Genomic DNA, 15,251 nt, shown 5'->3' with positions numbered 1-15,251 from the left:
AAATATAAAAAGCGAAATGCAGGAAAACAAAAAATGATAGCCATTAATTTTAAAATAAGTTAATCTCACGATTTAAATGTTTACTTTTGTACCATTTCAAATTTTGTCACTTTAGTATCTTAAAATGGGTCTAAAGTGACGATGGTCGGAAATGAAAGAAGGTTTTGTAGTAGGACTTTACTTCTACTCTTTTTTCACAACTTTCTCTCTCTTTATTTTTTTCTTTAATTTATTGGATACGTGTCTCCTTTTTTTCCTATATAATGACACTCTCTGCAGTGCTTTGGATCTGTGACTCTAGTACTTCTCTCTCTCTCTGTCATTGGTTTTTCTCTGGTTGACATCATCGTCATCTACTACTTCTTCCTCTTATCCAATTGGCCCCCAACACTGGTACTACATTAGATCCTTATGATTGATCCATCATGGTTTTGTCATAAAAAAGTTACAATTGTTTTCCCTTTAATTCTATACATGCTGTGTTTATAGGCACTTTGTTGTTTTGCCTTCTCTACTTTGTGTCTTCCAACCATACAGTTTTCATTGTCAATGTCTCCATTGTAGATGATGTTGTTTTGATTTTCCTATGTTCAAGTTTTGTTTTTCTTTTTTTGTTTTTTTATGTGGGTTTTGGTTGTTTTCGGATCTTTTGGTGTGACCCTTTCGATGTTGGCAGGTTTTGGGGTACTTTGAAAAGTTGCAATGGCGAACAGGAACTTGGAAAAGATGGCATCGATTGATGCTCAGCTTCGGCTGTTGGTTCCGGCCAAAGTGAGTGAGGATGACAAACTGGTTGAGTATGATGCTTTGCTTTTGGATCGGTTCCTTGATATTCTTCAGGATTTACATGGGGAGGATCTGAAAGAAACGGTGAGTTTTTCAGTTTTGATTTCAGTGATTCGAAGAGTTCTGAATTTCTTTTGGCCTTTTTTGTTGTGGGGTTCAAAATTGGATTTAGTTTTGCTTACTCTTTAATTCCATGTGTCGCAATTTTGTTGTGAAAGTTTATGTGATTGGTTTGGTGTGAAAAAGCATGGAAATTTACATGTGTTAAAGGATTTTGGGTAGTGGGTTGAGTCTATTGGTTTGAGAAGTGTTAATGAAACGGAACACATTTTGGTATGCTCTTTTATGTGGAACTCGTGTCTTTTGCGTAATGGAATCTTGAGGGGATATATTCTTTGAATATTCTAGCACGTTGACTTTTAATTTTTGGTTGAAATGCCAATTTCTCCCTTCAAATTCGGCAGTTCACTCTTTGGTTTCAATTTTGTGAGTCAAACTCAAGTGCAGTTTTCATCAGTATGCCAAGTACTTTAATTGATAAAACTAAAACTGGGGACACAAGGTTAGGGCTTCAATTTCATCCTTTTTTTTATTTGAAAATTGAAATACTTTGACTATATGTGTACCTTACCTATAAGGCGAAAAAACATGACCCTCTTATGTCTCTTGTTGCTTGGGAATGGTTCTTATGACTTTATCACTGCATGGGATCCTAATCCTTCAATAAAATTCTCAATTATATATTTCTATTATAAAGTTGGTGTTTAAAAGAATAAACAGTGAGACCATACTACTTTACCATGTGAAGCTTTTCCTTTTTCACTTGAGGGAATCTGTGCTCCTTGGTGCTTGAAGATTCAGCAGCAGATAAATACAATGTTAGTGAAAAGAAATGAGAAAACTAGAAATATAAATGGCCTAATCTTTTGGCCAGCTGATTCATTTTGTAGTCGGACTTAACTTATATATACCATGCGCCTTTGCATTTTTCTCTTTGAAATTATGAATCAGAAAACTGTTTTGTGCTGGTGCTTAATTTGTTCTTGCACAGGTTCAAGAGGTGTATGAGCTTTCTGCTGAGTATGAAGGTAAGCATGACCCAAAGAAACTAGAGGAACTTGGAAATCTGATAACTAGTTTGGATGCTGGAGATTCCATTGTGGTTGCCAAGTCCTTTTCCCACATGCTTAACTTGGCCAACTTAGCCGAAGAGGTCCAAATTGCCCACAGTCGAAGGAACAAGTTGAAGAAAGGTGATTTTGCTGATGAAAACAATGCCACCACTGAATCAGACATTGAAGAAACTCTAAAGAAACTTGTGGTGGATATGAAGAAGTCTCCTCAGGAAGTTTTTGATGCACTTAAAAACCAGACTGTTGATCTGGTTCTTACTGCTCATCCTACTCAATCTGTCCGTAGGTCTTTGCTTCAAAAACATGGAAGGTTTGTATCATGTTTTTTCCCCCCTCTTTTCTGTTGCTTTATGAATAGATTTACAGAGAAGTGAAGGAAACTAAGTTCTCATGTGGTCCTCTTCCTTACAGGATAAGAAATAATTTAACTCAGTTGTATGCCAAAGACATCACTCCTGATGATAAGCAGGAACTTGACGAGGCTCTACAGAGGGAGGTGAATATCAAAAGGGCTTTGTTTAATATCATTTTTTCTCCTTTTTTTGCTAGTGTTCTTTCTTGTGTTCATAACAAAAGCCATATATTAAATCGGAAGTTAAGAAAAATGTGGACTTTTATACAAAACCACCATATATCGTTGCACAAGCTTGACCACTTTTGTCCTGAAAGCAGTTGAATTATTCCAAGGTCTGTAAAGTTCTATTGGTTTCACCTACACCTGAAAATATATAATTAGAAATTTATCACAACTGAAAATTTGTATGCTATTTGATCCATTCAAAAGCACAGAGGAAATTTCCTAATTGAATCTCTTATTAAAAAGAGAAAATAGGCTATACAATAATAGTATAAAACAGTTTTACACTGTCATCTATTCACAATCTATCATGTATGATAAGTTTGTTAGCTTCTACAATAATTACCTTAAAAGTCATATTAACAATGATTTTATGATTAGTTGATAGTGTAAGTTTTTAATTTATAGCCATTAAACTGTATTAAAAATACATGGTAAATTAAGGCCTATTTTTAGGAAAAAAAATACATGGTATGTTTTTTCTATCATACCAATGCCTTTAGAAATTGCTTCTGCAAAGTAAAAAATACATGGTATTTTCTAAACATATTTATTTATTTTTACTTTTGTTCATGTAGATCCAAGCTGCATTCCGTACTGATGAAATCAGGAGGACCCCTCCAACCCCACAAGATGAGATGAGAGCAGGGATGAGCTACTTCCATGAAACAATTTGGAAGGGTGTACCCACATTTCTACGTCGTGTTGATACAGCTTTGAAGAATATAGGGATCAACGAACGTGTCCCTTATAATGCTCCTCTCATTCAATTTTCTTCTTGGATGGGTGGAGATCGTGATGGTAGGTTCTTATTTCTCAGTATAAAATGAAGGAGAATGTTTACAAGTGCTCTTACGATACTAGTTAAGGAATAAAAGTGAAAAGTTTATTATGAAAAAGTGTTACTAACACACCTTTATTGTGATTTTTAATGCAAACCGAGCATGATTTCTTAACCAATGTCCATAGGACACTTGTTAGTAGCAAAACCTATAAAATAAATGGAAGCATCTATTAGTTATCTTCAAATTCTACAGTAAAAGCCTATTTGATTTCAGAACAAAATAATTGTTAGTTAAAAACAAATGGGGTTTGTGAAGCTTGAAATTTTAGATACTGCCAATTTGGTACATATCAAATATCAACTGCTAGCTAGGTAGTTTCAGTTATTTACTAAAAGGTATCATGATTCTGTTATGCTTCTCGGAAAGTGTGTGTGCCTAACTATGTTCAATATGATGCAGGCAATCCAAGAGTAACTCCTGAAGTGACCAGAGATGTTTGCTTATTGGCTAGAATGATGGCTGCTAACTTGTACTACTCCCAGATAGAGGATCTTATGTTTGAGGTAATTGATGACTCTAGAAATCTTTTAAAATGATCTTTGTTGTTGGTTAATTACAATGGCACTGATTTCCCATGTTGTTTCTGTAGCTGTCAATGTGGCGCTGCAATGACGAGCTACGTGTCCGTGCAGATGAACTTAACAGGTCTTCCAAGAAAAATTCAGTCGCAAAACACTACATAGGTGTTTACTAAAATCTTTCTTTAAATTCATAGAATAGGTGTTGTACTTTATTTAGTAAAAACATCCGAAAGTACGGTATCTGCTTAAGGTCGGTTCATTAGTTCACTTTTTTGATACTCTTAACTTAATTCATGACAGAATTTTGGAAAGCCATTCCTCCAAATGAACCATATCGTGTGCTACTGGGTGAAGTAAGGAATAGGCTTTACCAGACTCGTGAACGCTCACGCCATTTGCTAGCTCACGGATACTCTGACATTCCAGAGGAAGAGACTTTTACCAATGTTGAGGAGGTACATATTCTGTGGTTAACTTTCTGTCTTTTACGACTATTACAAACCATCAATGTTATTACAACCATCGATGCAATTATTGCGTCCACTGTTTATGAAGTTTGTGAAAATCTCTCAAGACCGGCGTAGTTGTTAATACGGTTTTGTTTTCTTATAAATTTTTGTAAAACATTGTCGAATTGTCATCAATATTTATACCCATTACATGTTAGCTTTTGGTTGACAAATAATAAATTCTGAATTTTGCATAGTTAAATGAACCACTTAAATACTGTTGACTTAAAAATCTTTCTTGTCTTTGTAAATATAGCAAATTTTGCTTTTAATCCTTTAATTTTTTTTTTGTTTATTGTCTCATAATATTTTAACCTTACATTTTTCTTTTACCTTTTCTGTTAGTTTCTGTTACAAAAATACTTGTATGGCTGATGATTAAAATCTTTCTTGTCTTTGTAAATATACCAAATTTTGCTTTTAATCCTTTAATTTTTTTTTTTTTTTGTTTATCATCCCATAATATTCTGACCTTACATTTTTCTTTTACCTTTTCTGTTAGTTTCTGTTATAAAAAGACTTGTATGGCTGATGATGTTTCATCTAACATTGGAGCTTTCTCAGTCCTGTAAGCATTTTTGTAATTTGACAGGAAGGATCAAAAGAATAAAGTTTAAACATTATAAGAATCATAAACAAAAAAAAAAAAAGATTACAAGGAGTAGAAGAGAAAACTGGTATATTTGCAGAGAAAAGAAAAAAATGTTTAAACCGAGACTGATGTAATATATCATTTTGAGAGATATCTTGATCTTACAGATACCTAATCAAAGTAAAATTGTTGTCTAGTTCTTGGAACCCCTTGAACTCTGTTACAGATCACTCTGTGCTTGTGGCGATCGTGCAATTGCCGATGGAAGCCTTCTAGATTTCTTGAGACAAGTCTCTACTTTCGGACTCTCCCTAGTGAGGCTTGACATAAGGCAAGAGTCAGACCGCCACACAGACGTCTTAGACGCCATCACCAAACATTTAGAAATAGGCTCATACCAGGAATGGTCGGAGGAAAAACGGCAGCAATGGCTTTTATCTGAGTTGAGTGGCAAACGGCCCCTATTCGGCCCTGATCTTCCCCAAACCGAAGAAATCAGAGACGTGTTGGAGACATTCCATGTCATAGCAGAGCTTCCACTAGACAACTTTGGAGCATACATCATCTCAATGGCAACTGCACCTTCTGATGTGCTTGCAGTTGAGCTTCTGCAGCGCGAATGCCATGTCAAGCATCCACTAAGAGTTGTGCCATTGTTTGAGAAGCTAGCTGATCTAGAAGCAGCACCGGCCGCGTTGGCGCGATTGTTCTCTGTAGACTGGTACAGAAACAGGATCAATGGGAAGCAGGAAGTGATGATAGGCTATTCTGATTCTGGCAAAGATGCTGGAAGGTTTTCAGCTGCATGGCAGCTGTATAAGGCTCAGGAGGAGCTTATAATGGTGGCTAAGCAGTATGGTGTGAAGCTGACAATGTTCCATGGTCGTGGAGGGACAGTTGGAAGAGGAGGTGGTCCAACTCACCTTGCTATTCTGTCTCAGCCTCCTGAAACCATTCATGGATCGCTGCGCGTGACTGTCCAAGGTGAAGTTATTGAGCAATCGTTTGGAGAGCAGCACTTGTGCTTCAGAACGCTTCAAAGGTTCACTGCAGCTACTCTAGAACATGGAATGCACCCTCCAATTTCTCCTAAACCGGAATGGAGGGCTTTGATGGATGAGATGGCTGTCATTGCCACTGAGGAGTACCGGTCCATTGTGTTCAAAGAACCACGATTTGTTGAGTATTTCCGCCTGGTAAGGTTCCTACAGAAATTGGTTAAATATGTTTTTACTTCTTATAAATATGGTGAATTTTGATTTTAGTTCGGGTAAAATGTTTTTTGTTGGTTTTGGTTCTGGTAAGTTTAACTTTTTCTTAAAATGGTTTCCATCATCATTTAGTGATAAGGTGACATTCATCTAGATATGCCATGCCAGTAATTATTCTGAGATGGTATGTGACCTGGTATGTCTAGAAACATGTCATATCTTCAGTAAATGGGGATAAAAATCATTTTCAAAAGTTTTAAAATATATAAAGACTAAAAACTAACAAAAATTTTGTAGGGACTAACAAGCATATATTGAGATGATTTACAATAGAACATTATATCATTTGATTTATTTAACTGATTCCACCTGGTGAGAAAAAGGCTTGGTTGTTGTAGGTAACCTGACATTTGAATTTAACCATCACTATCAACCTTGTGAAATGCAGGCCACACCTGAGTTGGAGTACGGGAGGATGAACATTGGAAGTCGACCAGCAAAGAGGAGGCCAAGTGGAGGTATTGAGACACTCCGTGCCATACCTTGGATCTTTGCCTGGACACAAACAAGGTTCCATCTTCCAGTGTGGCTAGGCTTTGGTGCAGCATTCAAACATGTTATTGAGAAGGATGTTAGGAATATTCATGTGCTGCAGGAGATGTACAATCAATGGCCTTTCTTTAGGGTCACTATTGATTTAGTGGAAATGGTGTTTGCCAAAGGAGACCCAGGGATAGCTGCTCTTTATGATAGGCTCCTTGTTTCAGAGGATCTGTGGTCATTTGGGGAGCAGTTGAGGACCATGTACGAAGAAACCAAGGAACTCCTCCTTCAGGTAAAGCTACTTTTACCATGTAACATTTTATTTTAGGTCAAATTACAATCGCATTCATAATTTAGTTCAAATTATGTTTGATATTCCTATTTTTTTCACCTTACAAAAACGTCATTTATTAATAAATGAGTTTATTTTTTAGATTTCGTTTCTACATTATTAACTAATAAGAAATCATGATAGGTATAACTTTTTTAAAAAACCATTGCTAAGTTAACAAATTAATCAAAGATGATAATTAGTGATTAGATGATCATATAAAAATCTTTTGTACTGTTATACACTATTTACTCTTAATAAGTTAGGAGAGGTTTGTGTTCATGGGAAGGATACACATGGTATTATATTATTACACAAAATGAAATTTGTGTAGAGAATGATGGGTATCAATTAGAATTCGACCCAAGTTTAGGAAGTGTATCTAATATGCCCTTTTCTTTTAATTCATATCTATAATACACACAATCAGTCTTGATTTGACATTCAATTTACCAAAGTATCAAGTATTTAATAGCCGTTAATTCTTAATTAAAGATTGAATTATATCCCATGAATAAAAGACTGCTCACAAGTTATTACACAAACTAAATTTTCTTTTTTCTGTATTGGTAGGTGGCTGGCCATAGGGATCTTCTTGAAGGAGATCCATACTTGAAGCAAAGACTGCGCTTGCGTGATTCTTATATTACTACCCTAAACGTGTGCCAAGCCTACACGTTGAAACGTATCCGTGATCCAAACTATAATGTGAAGCTGCGCCCTCACATCTCCAAAGAGTCTATAGAGATAAGTAAACCTGCTGATGAACTTATAACACTTAACCCAACAAGTGAATATGCACCTGGTTTGGAAGACACCCTCATTCTCACCATGAAGGGTATTGCTGCTGGCTTGCAAAACACTGGCTAAATCTGAGTTTTTGTCTTCTCTTTGGTTCCACTTTTATTTTCTGTTTCCTTTATCAGAAATAACGAGTTTAGCTGCATGCACCAAAGGGTGTTTTTCCCTCCCCTGTACCCATGTTTCCATTATAAGATATTACAGAGAGATAGCTGCCGCAAAATGAGACAATGCAAGTATGCAACTGATTCTTATGTTCCAATACGAAATTATGCTGATTTATAGACTTATTTGTATCACCTATTTCAAGCAACTCTTTGGTACACTAACATTTTTACGTGAGGTGGTTAAGATGCCAAATACTATGATGTATTTGTTGTCATTAGGCTGAAAGTCCAGCAAGACTTTTAATTATGATACAAGGAATATTTTAACATTTTTTTGTGGTAAAATGATATGCTGATTTTATTTAATCAATAGACATGCCATCAAGGGCAATAAAAGGTAAAATCTGGTGAGGGACATCATCTTCAATCCAGAAATTTTCATGAAACAACAAATCAGCCTTACATATTACCGTTGTGGTTCAGGATTGGGAACAACATCACCAGATTTATAGGACTCTAAGACAGGGGTCGTGCTTCCCCTTTTGCGTCTCTAGAAGATAATGCTATCAACTGAAAAAAAAAGGAGAGATGTGAAATCTTTGGTACTCTATTCCGGATGGCCTGCTTCAACATTGCTGATAGTGTCTCAACACAAAGAATAAAGAGACAAGGAAAAGAGGGTCCCCTTTCTCAATCCTATTTGTGGTCGGAATTCTTCATATGAATCAATTAATAAGTATTGAGAAGGACACTCTAGAGACACGCTTCATAATTAGTGCACCGATTTTGAAGGAAAGCCCATAAACCGTACCACCTTCTCCAAAAACGATATATATATATATATATATATATATATATAACAAAAGTCTAAAAGAAAGAGGCTATAGCCTATGACCTTAATACAACCTAGAAATAGCTTTATAAAAGCTTTACAACAGATATATAACAACTTTTCTAACACCAACCACCACGTCAGTGTTGTGCCTCCGAGTTCAGTTGAAGTATGGTAGTAATGTATACCAAAATATTTTTTCAGTTGAAGTATGTGGATTACAAACCTATTCACACATTGTTTTCAGTTGAAGTATGATAGGAATGTATACCAAAATATTTGTAAAAAAATCAATTATCTCTTTATTATGATTACTTTATTTTAAGTATATAGTAATTTATTATTTTTTTTATAAATAATTTATCTCCTCTTTTATTGTCCCATTAATTTCTCTCACTTCTCTCATCTATTATTCTCGCGCATACATTTTCTTAGCACGTTCACTCTTCTTCACTAGACAACAAAGGCATGAAAAAGCAAAAAAAGTCTTGTGACTCATGTAATCATACAAATTAGCAAACACAAAATCATAGCTTACTATATTGGTTGAATCAGTTGAGATGTATCTAAAAAAACAAGTATTTGGTTAGTTCATAATTTTGACCGAGTACCATCACCTGACCATTGGCATTAGCACAACAACTATAGAAATAAATATGAATGAAAAAACAATGGGCCTTCAACTTCAACATTTGGAAAGCCTCCTTCAATTTTGACAGTCCCTCCTTCAATGTCCTTACGCCGCCGGAACAAAGTCTTTGTTGGAATTGCTAACAATTCACCATCACCCTGAAGAACTTGTTGCAGGAGACGCAAATGACATCAAGGAGGGTGTGATGGTCCTCTGACAAGATGCTGAAGGCAAAGACCAACTCCAGTTGGATTAGTGACTTAGAGAGAGGAGAGATAGTTGGGCGTAGGGGGTAGGGAGATTCAGATACACCACTACAAGTTGGTGATGACCTCAACCACAACACGCACAACAAGAGGAAAAAGGAGAGAAAATCATTTTTTTTAAATGAACATAAAAGAACTTTAATGTCCCTAAAGTGAATTAATTAAAATAATAAAAACATTGGGTTTTTTGTCCATTTGTCCAAATATTTTGGTGTACATTACTAACATAATCCAATTAAAAACGAGGTGCGAGTATGTTAGCAATTCCTTGTATATAGATAGATAGATAGATAGATAGATAGATAGATAGAGATTTATTGAGTGTTTTCAACTCACTCAAGCACTTTAGCAATGTAGTCTATTATTTTAACATGGTATTAGAGCATTGACATGCTTTATTTTGTCTTGAGCGGTTAAGGATTTGTTATTGATTTGTGTAACATCCCAATTTTCTAGGTTGGGAAGTTAATGGTAAAATTAATTATTGCTTGTATTGATGTGTAGCATGGTAGCTTTATTTATAGTGATATGATTAATAAAGGTGATAGGACCACCCTAGTCTAGATAAGTAATCTAGATTTTAAGTTATAAGCTTAGGAAAAAGTGGTTTATAAGTATAAATCTTTTGGTCAAACTGGTAGTCAACAAAAGTTAACTAGTGTTAAATGAAGGAATGTAGTCAGCTCATTAATGGTAATTTTGTAAATAAAGACTCTTTAAGCGAAAAATAGAAGATTTGGATTAATTAATGAAGGTTTAAGGTATTAATGTGTCCAAATATACAATTAGTTGAATTAATAAGGGGTGAGGAGAATTAAATTTTACTCATTTTAATTAAGTTAGTTAGGCTTAATTAAAAATAATTAGTAAGTGTATTAAATACTCTAGGATCAACATGAAAGTTCAAACCTAATTATTGAGCTAAATATAAAGTTTAAGAACCCTAAGGGTAGTTAGGACAAAACTCTAACATGTCACCTAATAGTGGGGTCCCTTTTGGGTCATGTGGCCCATTATAAAAGGGAAAAGAACTCCTCTCTCCTCCCTTGTTGGAGCCACCGGATTTGGAGAGAGAGAGGGAGCATGTTTCTCCTCTTTTCTCCTTTGCTAGTTGGTGTTGGTGAAGAGGAGGCTAAAGGCTTAATCCTAGGTGAGAAACTAAGCCCTTTCTATGAATTTTCTTCATTTCTTCTTCTCTTGAAGCTAGGACCCTCATTCTCTTCCTTTTTGTTTTTCATGTTCATGTTATTAGGAAGTGCTCAAGTTTCCATTCCATCTCCTAACCTTGCTCTTTCTTTTTCCTGCACTTCAAGAGGTAAAGGAGGAGTACTCTAACTCTTGGAACCTAGGGATGTTGAATTAAAGATTGAAGACTTGAAGATTAGTTTTAGGTTTTTGTTTTTAATCATTTTACAATGCCAAACAAGTTTTAAAAGATGTGACATTTGTATTGGATGTTTTTAGACTAGGCATGATGGGTGTAGTCTTAATTTTCTTGTATCCATGCTTAGTAGAAATCAAACATGGTAAATTAATGAATTGGTCTCAATTTCTTAGAAGCAATGAGTTCAACACAGTGTAATCAATTACAAAGTTTAGTAATCAATTTCAAAGTGTTAGAACAAGCAACAAAATTCACTTCTACTTAAAATTTGGAAAGAATCATCAAATTAATTGATTATCAATTTCAGTAGTTGATTACACAAGCTAGTTTCAGTAGAAGGAAGACTGTGTGGCTTGAGATAATCAATTACCACATTTAGTAATCGATTAGATTGCATCTGAAAAATTTAGGAGCTCTTTGTGTGTCAAAATAATTGCCACATTTGATAATGGATTATTCTAGAGCCACAAAAGCTTGAGATGCTTTTTGTGAAATAAGATAATTGATTACCACATTTTGGAAATGATTTATTCAACCTCGCATTCTAGATTCCCAATTATTCCAACAATTGGTATCTAGAGCTAGGGTCTTGAAAATTAATCATGAATTCATCATAAGTTTTTGAATATGGCCAAGAATCAATTACCATTTGCGAAAGGTGCATCCATTAACAGACCTCCACTTGTTTGTGACATGAACTATTTCTTTTGGAAAGTTCAAATGGAAATTGTAGAGAAACCCTTTGAATAATTGTTTGTAGAAGAAACTAAAAGAACAAAATATGAATCTAAAGCTATGAATATCATTAACTAGTCCATGAATTGTGATGAATTTTCAGGGTGTCAGCATGTACAACGACAAAGGAGATGTGGGATCTCATTCAAGTGACTCATGAAGGTACTCTGAATGTTAGAAGAACAAGGAGGAATTCTCTCATTCAAAAGTATGAGACATTCCAGATGCAACAAGGAGAAACAATTGGAGATGTTTGTTAGTCGGTGAAAACGACTAACTTTTGTGTATAAAACTTGTGTATATTGTATCAAACTTCTCCAATTTATAGTTGTTTTGTAATATTATAAGTACTTTTTGTTAAATATATGTAATAGATAATTTATACTTTTGTTTTGTGTGTTTAATAATCAATTTCTCTCAATTTCAGGTTAATTAGGAAAATTGGCAAAAGTGTTGTTTTCACCTTCTCGCTAAGCCAATCTGTTGGCTTAGCGAGCATTCACTAAGCGCGACACTCAGTGGCTAAGCGCGAGGAAGAATCCAGAAGAAGATGAGCTATCAGGTTCACTGAGCGCACCGCTCCAGGTCATCAAGCGCACCGCTTTATCTCATCTGCTAAGCGAGAGAAGCGCGCTAAGCCAAAATCCACTTATGCGCGCTATGCGATTCAGATTTGCGCTAAGCACACGAGCTCGGACCAACCCACCTATTTAAGCTTGAAATTAGATTTTTTGAGGAGAGTTTGGCATTTCTTCTTGAGAAGCCTCTGCATGCACAAGAGTCTGGCCTTGGCTTGAAGCTTTTGCATGTTTAGGAAGTTCTAGAGAGAGAAAGGTCCAAGTTCCAAAGAGTTTTGAGAGATTTTGCTGTGTGAAGATCTGCAGAGACGAGAGCTCGAAGCGAAAGCCGTTCTGAGAGCTTGAGATGAGTTTGTGAGTGATTGTGAGATCCTAGAGGTGAAGGAGACATCCTCACCACTTGTATTTTTGCAATCTTTCATCTTGTTCTTCTCTATGTTGTAAAGCAGGTTTCCGAACTATGGAAAGCTAAATCCTCTGTTGGATCTTCCCTATAGGTACCTGATGTAAATATATTTCTATCTATGTAATGATGTTTTATGTGCTCTCTATGCCATCTGCTGTTCATTCCTGTATGCCTTTATCTTGATCACGTAGATGCATGCTTTGTTAGGGTCATTCAACAGTGGAAACTGGTCTGATTCTAAAGTCCTTGATAGTACGGGGCTAAGTTGTTGTACTATCACGAGGAATCGGGGTACAAGAACTTAGATGTGTATGTGTGTCTTAATGCGGTCCTGGTTGAGTTTAGTCTTACAAGAGGAATCTGCGGATGAGGCTTGATCAGGATTAGGCTAGGCTATCATGAGGAATCGGGGTCTATGATCGAGGCCATAATTGGTGAAGGGGAAAAACTGATCAGAATTTAATGTTAAGAACAAAACCTCAAAGAGAGCTATGCTTAATCCTCAAGAGAAAACAACACTAGGGATTCAACTTCCATTAACACAGAAACAAAAAGGAAATCAAAGGCAAAAAACAAACTGAAATTAGAAGCAGAAAACGAAAACGAAACTGGAATTAAAAGCAGAAAATGAAACTGAAATTTGGAATTGCTACGTGAATAGTGCACGTGAACAGTAATACAAAAACTGAAGAATAAAACTCCTCAAATTCTCCCTCTGGTTCGTGAACAGTGACCAGCCACACTTAAAACCCTAGCAACTGGGCTCACTAAAGGTCACTAGGTCTGGTGGCCCAATTACAAAAATACAGCCCAAAAACGAAATAAAATAAAACTAGACGACAAATAAAATCGACTGCTCTCTTCAAGTCCAAGCCGATTCAGCCCAATTCCAGATCCAAGCCCAATTGCTTATAATTCTCCTGAAATTAAATTAAAACACATAATTAGTCAAGTAGGCCCACATGATAAAATTGCATAATTAATTTGACAATTAAGGCTAATCAGTAATTAAAATGGTGATAGAAAGGGGTAAGAAATAGGAGAAAATAATGACACATCAAATTCCCCCACACTTAGCCTTTTGCACTCCTGGGCAAAATTGAAAAGCAGAACAAGGAACAAATCCAAAGACATTAAAGAGAGACAAACAAACACAAAAACATTTACATATTTCTCAATGAATCTCAAGGAATGAAAGGAATGGGCAACATCCAACACGTAAAGAGTTAAAGAATCAAGACAGTGATGAAAATCATCCAAGCACCTCAAACATGGAAAGGTAGTTAATCAGCTCAAGAATTGAATGAAAAGAGATAAAGCCTCACAAGATATGCACTCTATCTCTCAAGTGTCTAGGCTACTGTTTACTCTCAAAGCACCCATGAAAACAAACACCACATAGACTTTGCAAGACTCTAAAATTGACAACCAAACACCACAAACACATGCACATGAGGATCAAAAGGTCTTTTAAGGTTGTAATGGGGCCAAGGAAAAGGTAGAGGAAAGTATGTGATAAGTAGCTAAACCCAAAGGAATAAAGGAGCAATGGGGAATAAGTGGAAATTAAGCAAAAATAGTAAACCCAAAACCTCCAATATCAACAAAATCAACCAAGTCCTCAAACTAGTCCAAGTCCTCAAAACAAGACCTCATTTATTCAACTTCATTCTTTTTCTGTTTTTTTTTCGTGAACAGTAGCATTTGAAAGCATTTTGAATATTTGAACAATAAAGCAACAATTAGGCAATATATGTATATATATCAAGCATGGAAAAAATACATCATCAAGCATGGCAAAAAAAAAAAAAACATATCATCCAATGAAACATACCCCCCCACACTTATTCTCAAAACAATTCCAAAGCTCCAAAATTCCTTAAGGGTAGGGTGAGATCATGGTTTTTCACTTAAGGCTTGTAATGAGCATCAAAACAAAGAAAGAGGAACATAGGCTCAAAGGGGATATCAAAGGAATTAATTCAAGGTAGGCTCATTTGGCCAGAGGCTTATAAGAACAAAATGCCTAAATCATCTCCCAACATGCATGTGAACCAAGAAGTATCAACAAGAGTCAAGCCAAGGCTATTGTGCAAGCAATCAATGGGGCAAAACACACCGAATAAAATAGATGATGATGGCTCAAAATCTCACCAAGGGTAAATCTATCACTTTCAGTTCGACCTTTCAAAACTAACTTGATATGTAGAGAAAAACCAGGATTTCAATTCACAAAATGCCAAGAAACTCCTATTTCAAAACCAATTACCCATTATCTGTACATAACCTAGAATTGAAAGAGAAACATGCAATGTTGTACACAAAACATAAAACCAAAAATAACAAAATTAACCTAGAAAACTCCAAACAAAGAACAATCTCCCCCCCCCATACTTAAACAACACATTGTCCTCAATGTAGCACAACCATAAGATCAAGAGCAATCAGAACAATCAATAAATT

General features: G+C 35.6%; 1 protein-coding gene across 2 annotated transcripts; it reads left to right on the top strand.

Annotated features, from left to right (window-relative positions):
* Positions 1-303: 303 nt before the first annotated feature.
* On the top strand, positions 304-8,139 carry PEPC16 (phosphoenolpyruvate carboxylase). Of its 2 annotated transcripts, NM_001250673.1 has the most exons (11): positions 304-393; positions 677-870; positions 1,838-2,229; positions 2,331-2,415; positions 3,075-3,297; positions 3,741-3,844; positions 3,931-4,024; positions 4,163-4,317; positions 5,161-6,159; positions 6,623-7,009; positions 7,622-8,109. In NM_001250673.1, the coding sequence occupies exons 2-11, from the start codon at positions 703-705 to the stop codon at positions 7,916-7,918; spliced, it is 2,904 nt and encodes a 967-aa protein (NP_001237602.1). In that variant the 5' UTR covers positions 304-393; positions 677-702; the 3' UTR covers positions 7,919-8,109. The 2 variants fall into 2 exon arrangements, with proteins under 2 accessions (NP_001237602.1, XP_040863048.1); XM_041007114.1 differs by lacking the exon at positions 304-393 and having other exon boundaries at positions 404-870; positions 7,622-8,139.
* Positions 8,140-15,251: the final 7,112 nt, after the last annotated feature.

Source organism: Glycine max, chromosome 12 (assembly GCF_000004515.6).
Source record: "Glycine max cultivar Williams 82 chromosome 12, Glycine_max_v4.0, whole genome shotgun sequence".
Classification (NCBI taxonomy): Eukaryota; Viridiplantae; Streptophyta; class Magnoliopsida; order Fabales; family Fabaceae; genus Glycine; species Glycine max.
This window is presented reverse-complemented; position numbering and strand designations above follow the sequence as displayed.